We start from the raw sequence: 12,199 nt of genomic DNA, 5'->3' as shown, positions 1-12,199 counted from the left end.
CGAGTGAGGTCGTGCAATGCAGGCTCCGGAGTCCCTGTCCAGAGCCCGCTGGTCTCACTAGGGGATCAGGCGAGCAGCGAATTGCCTTCGCCTTCTCCCCGTACGTCTGCGCCGGAGCGGGTGCGCGTCCACCGCGTCCTCGCGCACCCGCTCCGCGGCCTCCTTTTGCGACATAACCTCTGTGCAAAAGGAGGCCACCGCCTCCCAGGACTTCTCGCTATCGAGCATGGCGGCAACCACGCTCGGCAACGAGAGGCCCTATAGTCCCCGTCAGAGTGCGGCGCTGCTCATCCCACCGGCTACACACCTCTAGGGTGTGCTGCGCGGTGTCATCCGCAGCGCCGCACTCGTGGCACGACGGGGACGGTTCCCCCCTAGCCACCTTGTGCAGGTAGTGACCGAAGCAGCCGTGCCCGGTCAGCACCTGCACAAGGTGGTACGACAGTGGCCCGTGGGACCGGTTTACCCACTCTACGAGGACAGGGCGAATCGCCTCTATGGTACGAGCACCATAGGGGGGATCCGCCAAGCCCTCTTTCCACCGGTCCCGCATGCAAGCTCTTTAGGCCAGAGGATGATAAAGCGTTACTTCGATAGTTTTGGAGGGGTAAAGAACTGCGAAATTAAAGGAATGAAGTAATACGAAGTAAACATTTATATAAAAAAGAATGTGAAAGTCTTGGAGTGTACTAGAGTAGGATGAGAGATGTAGTGTATATGTGAAGATAGATATGAGAAGGTGAAGGAGACACGGAATTGGAGGCCTAAGTCGTCGAGAGTCAGAAACAGAGGTGCAGGTTCGGAAAGCAGCGAGTTTGTTGGCGAGACAGTGCGGCTGTAAGTTGCAATATCTTAAGCATCGTCTTCTGCAGTTCTATTTGTACATCTCACGAACATAACCACTACAACATTTACTGCAATAGATTTGTCAGTCACTCACACAAGTAAGATATCCCAGAACTAACAGCGTAAAGATGAATAACAAGTTTGGCGTGGCGAAATGGACGTGCTTATCGCGCTAATGCGTAAGCGCAGGTAGATTCAGATCAGCAGATCAGCTGAAGTCCGTCAGGCTCTGAGTTAAAACCTAGAATGGCTCGACAATTTCGCAATGCATCAAAATTCAAATCGGGATTCCAATTTCATTTGAGAGGCCAAAATTGTGATCAGACAGACGCGAAAACACTCTTTCTGCCACAGTCGCATATTAAAAGAACGAGTAAACTATAGGATGGTCCATGGAAGAATTAAATATAGAAGAATAGCAGATCTGTCTCTTAACATGAACACACCTTTGTCTACCCAAATAAATAGGTGAAAGAAAACACGGTGCAAACTAAGCGAAATTAAAAAAAGTTATACTCGTTGGTTTAGAAAAAGAAATTGTAAAATAATGAGTAATTAATAAAGATGGACAGTAGAATTCAGAAGTGCACACAAGTCTCGAAATCGAGCATGAGAAGTGAGTCTGTAACGTGAGTATAAAATACCTTATAAGGGGGAAATTAAGTCTGTTAAGTATTTATTAACCGACTTCAAAAAAAGAGGAGGTTCTCAATTCGACTGTATGTTCTTTTTTTTTTTTTTTTTTTTTTTTTTGTATGTATGTTACGCGATAGCTCGGGTATTTGTGAACCGATTTTCATGATTCTTTTTTTGTTGGAAAGGGGGTACTTCCATAGTGGTCCCATTTCATTTTGAAGAAAATCATCCACCTCAAAGGGTGGCTGTTCACGCATGAATATTCATTTTTATAAATAGCGCCTAACTTTAATTTAGGAGCAATTACTGTTAGCAATCATTTAGTTGATTTTGCTATTTCTTCAATTCAAGGCGTTTTTCTCACGATAGAGTTTGAGTAGTATCGTAGTGAGGACCTATTTATATTATGTCCAGTATCAAGTCCTGTATAGTGGCGAACTAGGGGATATTTCAATGAAACTTAGCAAATAGACGTAATTCCACGTACTTTTGAGGTCGTTTTTTTTAGTACTCTGTACTGAGATTATGTCTATACTGTACTAAACATCAGTTAGGTGATCCACGGGCAAGAAACACTCTTCCAGGAATCAGAAATTCTTCACATTTTCTGATTGTTGGAACAGTTAGAACGGATGTTTCTTAACAAGGGCATTTTCTAAGAAAGCGTAATGGGATATGATGATGCTAGGGAGGCCATGGTTTCAGATTACATATTCACTTCCCTCAAGCGCATTTCAAAATGTAGTACAGATTGTAGGAGTTCTCGGGATACGTACGTATATACATACGTGTGAATATCATTTATTTAAGTGTTATGAACCCTTCTGGGTATAAGCCTCTACCATGATTATAAATTTTCTCTGTATTTACTGATATTGAAACTAGTTCAGAAAAGGAGTGGGAAATTCTATAGAGACTTCAAAGACATCTAGTTTTCCTACAAAACATCATAAACTAAAAAACATGACTTTTGTAGAGTGACTGAGGTACGTGTAATAAAATGCTTACATAAATGCTTTAAACGTAGTAAGCTTGCTTTATACTTGGATGTACCTTAGTACTTAGTAAGTACTTGCTTACATATTCTTAATCAAACAATGACAAACCTTAACAAAGAGTGTAAAAAATCCGCAGCAAATTTCATGACAGATTTCTTCACGATTCCGTACATGGTATCCTTGGCCGATCTTAGCAAAAAGCAATATTTTCACATGGAGTTCCTAAACAGTCATACAATGGTGTAAGCGAGGCACTCGGAATGTTAACTATTGTTTTGTATTGATGAGAATGCGAATTTAAACATGTGTTTGGAGGCATAAAAAGTAAGATTCGAATTCCATTTTCAAAAGAGTAACAAACAGCTCCAACAACAAATTAGTACTTGTAATAAATGAATGTAAGATTTAATGAAATGCGAAGCCAAATAGAAAAGGGTATGGACAGTGTAGAGTAGTGTAGTAAAACAGAGCCATCTAGTATTCTGGTTATATACTCGATGTACAGAGTTTGTGGTCAAGTGCATGTCAAGCTTGTTACTTAAAGCCGGGTACTCATTAGCGAGCTGTAACTGTAACGTAACAGATACTGTAACGAGATTCTATTAGACTTATTAGGTTAATAGACTGGTTAGTGGGCGGGGCCCCGAGTTACCTAGCTTATGAGCAGACGTTCCCATGAGTGTCAACAGCGCGTCAGTTGTCGTTCAAATGTGGTACAAGATTATTTTGTGGAAAAAATAGAAATATGCCGTGTTGTGCCATTATATCATGTCGCGTAAGAAGCCAAAGTTTAAAAAACACTCCGGGAGTGATTTCATTTCATCGGTAAGTACTAAAACTATTTTGATTAGTATTTCCTAATATGTCGAAACAAAAATATTTTATTGCAACCCGATAATATCATATACATTGGCTGCTAGCCATGGCCGCCGAATGACGCTAAATGAATTGCTTGCACTAGCGACGTACTCCGCTTGCTACTGAGTGTTGTAATCAAATTATCAATATGTAGAAACTCTGTATTTAAAAACCCGGTTTTTGGTTTAGATCAATTTTTTTTATTATATCTACCGGTACCTAAGTGTGAACATAAATTGTTTACAGGTATTTAAAAGCTAACAATTTTAATTATTTAAATGTTTTAGTCCCAACACTCGCAATAGCTTTTTTTTAATTTTCTATTTAAGTAAAAACGATATATTAATGGAAAAGAAGGAAATACAGATATAGATATAGAGAGGTACAGTATCGACAATTTTGCCATACACGAAGCTCGTGGAGTATCAAATGAAGACTTTTTGAGAGTGGAGATGTTTTTCCCTTGTCTACATGATTCCTATCTCCCTACTTGCTTATTATACCACCTCACCTTCATCCGTTTGAGTTCTTAGTTTTATCACAGGCATGATTTAGATTTCCAGTTTTTGTATTGTTTTTTTTTACTTTCCCGCTGGATCCTTTTTAAAGGAGAAATAGGCTGAAGCAACAGGCAGAAAAAGCTGGGTACCTACTAAATATAGCATCATTTGCTATATACATTTTATGACATCCATTATATACATAAGAATAACAACAGAAAAATTCATTAAGATATAAATCATCTGGTTAATCAGGTAATATATGACATGAAAGTCAGAGTCGCCTTCATAATTTATAGACCACATCTAAATGTGAAAACATTTCTGAAGCATTGTCAGTTATTTTTCGTCAAATTTTCATGAAACAAATGATTCGATTCTTCGCTTTCGGAAATCAGTATCTTCATTTTCCTGACAAGCACGTCGACGTTGTAGGTGTTGAGGTGTTTTATGATGACTGTGTTTTAATATTCAACCCTTCCAGTGATCGGATAGACTTGAAATCTAGTAGGTTAATGTAAGTACGATGACAATGTAATAAATCATCAATACTGTGATTGTAGCATAGTTAGCACGTCTGCGTAGTTAATATCAATTAATATTTGCGTGTAGTAAAACCTTATGCGTATTTGGTAACAAAAAATGTAAAAGTCAGCTACGCTAGTTTTCCAAGAAATTGCTTTAAATGCCGTTTCCATGTACTCCGTGGTTAACCCTAACTTTATCAAGTATAAAGCAATATTCCGCTAGTTATGAAACACAATGTCGATATCAATTAAATGTCACATCCCTATCTGTAGATTGTCAAGTTTTTGCTTTTGTTCCAAGAAGTTGATGTTCATAGGATTCTTAGCTTTATGTGACTAGTAAATAATAAATCCTTATTAGATTCAAATAAGTTTCATTTTTTTACCAAAAGTTTTTTATTATTGTCTTATTTCGTTTGATAATTTAGAACCAATCAAAATTATGTTATCTTAGTACTAATGTAAAATTACGTTTTTAAATGTGTGCGTATGGCGACATCGGTTTTGATACTAATGTCGCTTGATGCCATTTCCATTATTTTCTTTCTTCCATGTTCTATAGTCGATCTTTTTTAAAGCCGGAATAAAATGACGTTTTTAAGGTTGTCAATTCTTACAATTTTAGTATATAGTTATGTAGTTGTTGTCGATAGTTTTATCGATAGATTGTGAAAGAAGATAAAATTTTGCCAATAATTACTGAATGGGGAATGTTACGACGTTCTAATGATTACTAATTGCGTTATTGCCTTCTTTATTCTTATTTTGACAGTTGGCCTACTACTAACGAGATCAATTTTTATACATATACTTTTTGACAAGAATAGCCGGATTTGATGATCTATATTGAATTAAAATGAAACACTTTAAAATACGTCTCCTCTTTGTATATTTCATAAACATAGTTCTAAATACAGTGCATGTATGAACTTGCAAAAATTAACAATTCTAATGAACTGGTGCTCTGTAATTGGATGGTCGAGGATGATTGAAATGAAACAAGTTCAGCTATTTATTCCATGAGCGTGACCAACATTCAGTCGATAGTCGATAGAATATTTATCGACTGCAATTACAAGCTGTTCACAAGCAGGCAACACTTTCGCGCAATGAACTGTCATTTTACTCCGTCTTTAAAAAAAGACAGACTATAGGTACTTAAATGTGAAGGATATAAAAAGTCTAATTCCAGTCCCGTATTTTACAGGAATCAATGGCGCGGGACAGAAACAAAATATTCATGCTTACATAAGAATTTGAGTCGTTGAAATCTATTGGAACAAGTAAGACTAAATTCCTTGTTTTAATTTTTTTTTACATTTTTTACTGTCATTTTACTTCGTTTTCGAAAAAGACAGATGTTACGGGGTAACTAAATAAAAGAAGGAATACCCTTGTAAACAAAAATTTATTTGGGCGCGGTTCGTTATTTTAAAACCCAACGGTTATTCACTGAACTTTTGCCTTCCTACGACCTGCAGCTGGTACTCCCCTGGCTGTTCCGCCGAAGTAACGTCCGGGGTTGAAGTAACCGGGACAGGAACGGATCCGTCCGCCGAAATGAAGTCCGGGGGTGCGGGTTGTGAGTGTCCGCCGGATAGATGTCCGGGGCACGATGTCGCTCTCTGGGCTCAGGCCAGCCGACGAGGAGAACGGTAGTAAGGTACCGGAACCTCGGACCCAAAAAAGTGGGTTTAAAAACACAAACGATTTAAATACTTTAAATTACGAAAAAATATTAACTTTGCGGAAATCGCTATTACGAGAAAATGCGCGTGCGTCTCTCTTCAAGATAGATTTTGGAGTGAGCCGTCGTCCAAGCGGTAGCGGGACAGCGGCTTGCCTGATACCCCGCAAAGGGGGCGAGGAACCGAACCAGTTGTCGCCTATAAAAAAAATGGCTCGCGCGCATTCCTCGTTCGATAACTCTAAGGTATACGTTCCACTGTTGGACACGGGACTCTTCCGAATACATCCTAAATAAAATAAATAAAATATTATTAATTTACTACGTTACACAGACTTATAGCGTGCACGCGTTAAACAGTCTTTACTCGCTAGAACGAGCGTCTGGTTATTGTCGGCTCACTGCCGCACACGTTCCGCTCGTGATAAGCTCGCGAACCAAGTACACACTATGATTTTGGGTAACATAACATGCAATGGTTACGGTTACAGCTCGCTAGTGAGTACCTTCCTTAATATTTAAATTCAACTCTATGAAGCTTACCATAAGAACGTTCTCTGGACCGTTGTCTAAAATGTCAAACTTGATGTGCTATTGACTGTACCCCTGTGTTGTGAAAGCTACGAAGATCGTTTTTAAGACTAATGTTAATAATAATATAGATAACTAAATTTATTATACGAGCTATCTGTAATATTGTTACAAACACTAGTCACTGTGGAATGGCAGCTCTACCTCCAGGAACTTATACATACATTAGCGCTATTTTAATACGATTGAAGAATGCATTTCATTTTTCAATACAACTAAAAATCCTTGTCTGGCGATTATATAGGACCTTGTCGTTTAAGACCGCAGTTTTTCACTTATACTTGTTTGTAAAAAATGAATATGAGCACGTTTCCGTAATTAATGTATTAAAATGAATTTATTACAATAGGTACGAACGGCCACACGAATCCTTACACAAATATTATAAATAGTTCCTATTAAAATTAGTTTATGGTGCCGTGAGTAACGTACAGTGGAAATTCAGAACAAACGCAGTGACCATGCGTACACAATCACTACGCCACTAAAACGAAATTTATACATTAAGGTTATTTTACAAATGAACTGTGGGAAACTATTCTACGTATGTGTTTTTCCCTTATTGTATGCAAGAGATAAAGTTTTGTTTTTAGATAGACAGATAGATAATACATTGATAGATTGGCGAAGGTTTTTAATTGTAAGTGAAATCTAGTTTTGAGTATTTATGGAGCTAAGGAGTACCTATTCCCGTTATGACTTTTTAGGCAATTAAGAGTCGTTAACCGAAATTCTACGATAATTGAAATGAAAAATGAAGAACATAGTGCCTACCTACATCGAATAAATGAACCTTAGTATATTATTTTCATGTTCTTTTAATATTACTACTCAATTTAATGAAAACGTCCAGTAACTGTGTTTATGAAAATTTAAAGAAAGTATATATCAACGTTAAAAAATATAAACGCAATAAGCAAAAAATTCATTTTCTTCAGTTTACCCCTAGTTTACAATAGTCTAGATTCGGAACTCCTTTTAAGTAAGTGTTTATCTGTACCAGGACTCCCGCACTTTCACATTTCAAAACAGATACGTGTATAACCACAATGTGCGTAATTATTTAATTTAAAATGGTGCTATACTTACTTTTATTTCAGTAAATTGTTATTAGGAAAGTTATTTGACTGAAGTCGCAACTTCACTTCAATCTATTTACATGAACACGATAGAAAGAACCCTGAAATTCAGTTTTCGACATCTTAACTAACACGAGCTATTAGAGGCAAGTCCACTTAGAGACGCTCATTCCATATTAGCTAAACGACCATCATATATGCAATAGTAGGTATGTAGCTTATATGGTAGTGACGACAAAAAACAAATATTGCCGTTTCTTTCTAACTTCTGATTTCTCAATGATAGTAGGTAAACATCTTATTTGTCAATGAATTTCAACCATTTTGTCTATTTTTTAACATTAATATTAAAGTTATTAAATAACACTAAATATATGAGCACTAGCACTAAACTTGTTATATATATAAAGTTGTTATATTTATCAATGACCTCGGATATTGTAATATTTCAATCTGTATTATTGTTATCTTATAAAAAAATCAATATCTCATACAACATATATAACTACAACATATATATAACTACTTTGTAATGTGCGTAAACATGTAAAGCCTTTCTTGAACGAAGTGGATGCAGCGGCGGACTAGACTACGGTTATTTCTTTCGCGGAGCGAGCCAAAACGCACGCGCGAGTCTTAACTGTGCGCGGGAACATCGAGTGACGTGAAAATTTGTAATGAAAAGTTTACTGACAGTTCATTGGATATTATTTATGTAATTGAAAACGGACAAGATGGGGTTTTTGACGTTAATTTTATGCGGTAAGTTTAAAATTAAAAATCGTTTCTACTTTGGGATTTTTCCTTTTTTTTATCTTATTGTTACTATTATTGTTTCCATAATTATCTTAGTTTTCACGGTGCATTAGTTCTGAACTATTTTACCGTGTAAATTATATTTACAATAATTAAATACCATAGAATACTTGAAAAATAAACAGCCTAAAAAGTAAACACCATGTAACACGAATCTTATGTTTGCGTTACGAGTATCATTTTCAATTTATTTCCCTGCAAAAACTTTGTTTTTATGATCAAGACGACAATAAAATGAAATTTCCGTACCATTATAGAAACGTGCAAGTTTTCAGGTTTCTCTTTATTCCAAGAGAAAAAGGGAATATTATATTTCAAATTAAATACTGTATTTCTATCAAAATTCTACAAATTGATGATGAAGAACCTAAAAATGTGTTAACTTGCGAAATTATGTAAATATCACCATTTAGCTATGTAAATAGGCAGCTATGTAAATACCACTGTGACAGCCACATAAGCAAAGTTTCAGGGGTATATTTACTCTTTTCTACATACTTCTTCTCAATAAACCCAAACCAATACTGACCCTTTTGAAAATGTTACATAGTTTTATTAATAAATAATTTGTTGGCAAACGTTAACCTGAGACATAAAATGCTAAAAGGTTGACTCGGGATAATTGGAATTGCAAATTTACTGGTTATCTCAAACATATATGTGCTTTTATTTAAGTGTACACCTATGCACTTTGTGCCAGAGTATTATCTCTGTGTAATTGCCATAACTTTTTAAGATATCACATTTTTTTTGTAATAGACAATGCTTGTAGCTATTAACGTGTTCATAAAATACAGCGATTGATATACTTCAGGTAAATGCAATGTCGAATAAGTCACAATGCTGCATTGGAGCAATTTATACGAACTTAAGATAATTTCCAAAGCAAACCACAAAACGTTAAATTTCACAACAAAATTGTCACACGTTGCGTGTTGATATTTATGAGGCTATGGCCAACCGGAATCACGGTTGAAGTAACCAAGCAAGTCCGTTAATTCAGATAATTACGTTAAATACGTATAAGATAAAGTAAATAAAATAAAGCCACCGCTTTTTTACTCTTTCATTACTCAACAACCTCCTAACGAAGCAAAGGTACCTAAAAAGGCTAGAAACAAGATCGAGCTCAATGCCAATGTCTTCAGAAAAACCAGTAACGTAATTGTAGAGTACGGTTACGTGGTTACGACCGCGTCGAGTAACGTGAAATTGTCGTGGTAAGGTAAGGACTCGGAATCGCCTTGTATTGTGGCTATAACTATTCATTGTCCACACAACCTTCGTGTTTTTTTTAAACAGAGGCGATGTACACGCTACATTAGGTTATATTTTGTTAATTCATTTTTCGTGGAAACATTTTTATAACTCCAGCTAAAGCTTATAGCAGCTTTGATGATTAAAATTTAAAATTTAACATTTTACAGTAGATGGAAGTACTTTGAACAGATAAAAATGAAGCTACAATGCAAGTAGGTAAATTTAGGTAAAGTATCATCAACAGTGATTGCAACTTTCTATATTGATTTATTTCATAAGATCGACCTTTAATGTAATTTAAATTGTGCAATTTGAAGTCACGTGTACAGTAAAGAGCATCTTAAGTCCAACAAGTATGTGTTTTTAATTGAATGTCGACATTGCACATGCGCGGTTCGGTGGAACATTTCACAAAAATGTGGAACGATATGTTGCAAATTACAGCGAAACCATTTACAACCTTACACCGGCAATGCACAAAACCGCGACCTTAGAATATAAATTGTCGTTTTTTGCTTGAAATTAGGCATGTAACGAACGTCCAGTACTTGCTACAGTTATTTTGATAAAATTTTATTTTGAAAAATGCAGTGATATCTAGTACGTGGTTAGGAAACATTACGAATTGGTCTTTTAAAATATAATTGTAGACTGACCGCATTAGCATATCATTTTTACACAATTTTTGCATATAGTCGCATAGGTCAGATAATAAAATTTCTACATCTGTTACGCTTCATATTTTTAATAATAATTTGTCTGCATAAAGTACCAGGGGTGTTATAACTACAGTGATTTAAGCATTTTGTTTGACGTTTTTCTGTAATTCCTTTAAAAATATAGGTAAGACATGCAAGGACAGGAAAAGTCTTCCTCATTCATTGCGTATTAGAACATCCTGGGGAGGTGGAGGCGTTTCACATTACATTCATAAGACGGAAATGTTCGAGTGCTTCGTCCATCGCGTTAGTCTGTGATTCACAGATTTCTCTATCTGATCCGATGTTGATGCACGTTTCCGTAGCGCGAGCGCCACGACAACGTTATGAGGTAATGATTATGACGGTTAGACAACAGTATTGCATCTAATAGCACAACTAATGTATTCGTAAGTACGATTGTATTTAACCCGAGACAAAACGAAAAAGAATTTTTGGCAGATTTTATATTCAACATTATTTTTGAATAAGCCATGGACTTTGTTTTCTCTTAGATGATTCGAAGGCATAGGCTATTTATAATTAAAACAAAGGACCAATCGTATTATAAAATACAAAGCTTTTTTATTTAAAAATATTTTAAATGCGATGTTATTATAATATTAATATGAATTAATTACGCTTTAGTACTCTTTAGTTTACAAAACATTAATTTAGTTTTACGGAAATAAAACTTTAACGTCTTGTGCATTATTTTATTAACATGGGTTTTAATAATATGACATGAATATTTCAATATTTGTTGTTACAACTGTACTTTTTTTTTCTGTGCCAATTTACATCCATTAATGCAAGCGTTTCAAACTACGAGTATACTCCAATTGTTATGTCATAGTAGAGCAAGTAATTTGAGCGTTATGGATCTCCGGTCAGCCACTGTATCGAAGACACGCGATGCCTCAGTTACGTGGGGAAATAGCATGAAAAATATCACCGAGTTCGTGTTCAATAGTTATTTAAAACGATTGTTTCCTTCCATTAACAATTATAATGTTGACGAATAGATTATAAGCACGATGCGAAAAATAGACGGTTTGAATTTTTCTTCCGGCTCTTTTTTAATGATGAAATGAGATTGAGACAGGTCACGATTTGAGCTTTTTGTTTTGACAGACTACAAAACCTTTGCAATGATCGAGCAATACTTAAATGTTTACCTTATTAACCGACTTCCAAAAAGGAGGAGGTTCTCAATTCAACTGTGTATGTTACACGATAACTCCGACAATTTGTGAACAGATTTTGATGATTCGTTTTTGTCGGAAAGAAGGGACCTCAGTTTTGGTTCCATTTAAATTTGAAGAAAATATTCCACCTCTAAGGGTGATGAATCCGGTTTCGCGTACTTTTCTGTAACCAATTTCAATAAAATTTGGCAAATAGATATAATTCTACGAATTTTTGAGGTCGGTTTTTTAAAATTTAATTGTATATTATTAATTATTTCGTGAACATTTTCGTAGATAGCAGATTTTAAATTGTGATTATAACAAAGCGTCGTTGAAGTAAGGTTTAAATGTCAAATAAAGTACGAGAAAACGATATTTGACACAGGTGTCCAATAAGTCAACGATTTGGTGAATAGTTTGATAAACTTACACAAGGTTAACTATTACGAAATACAAAATCGCCGATAACTAAGTATTAGGGGTTAAAGTATGAAATTGCCGTTTTATTGCAAT

General features: G+C 35.7%; 1 protein-coding gene across 1 annotated transcript in view; it reads left to right on the top strand.

Moving 5' to 3' along the window:
• Window positions 1-8,389: 8,389 nt before the first annotated feature.
• Window positions 8,390-12,199, top strand: part of LOC113237799 — a 37,140-nt gene continuing 33,330 nt past the window's right edge. The window contains exon 1 of the mRNA XM_026474467.1: window positions 8,390-8,484. Within this exon, the coding sequence (XP_026330252.1) occupies window positions 8,457-8,484 (28 nt within the window). The 5' untranslated portion in view covers window positions 8,390-8,456. The remainder of the gene's footprint in view (window positions 8,485-12,199) is intronic.

Source organism: Hyposmocoma kahamanoa, unplaced genomic scaffold, assembly GCF_003589595.1.
Source record: "Hyposmocoma kahamanoa isolate Upper Pololo Valley unplaced genomic scaffold, ASM358959v1 94, whole genome shotgun sequence".
Lineage (NCBI taxonomy): Eukaryota > Metazoa > Arthropoda > Insecta > Lepidoptera > Cosmopterigidae > Hyposmocoma > Hyposmocoma kahamanoa.
This window is presented reverse-complemented; position numbering and strand designations above follow the sequence as displayed.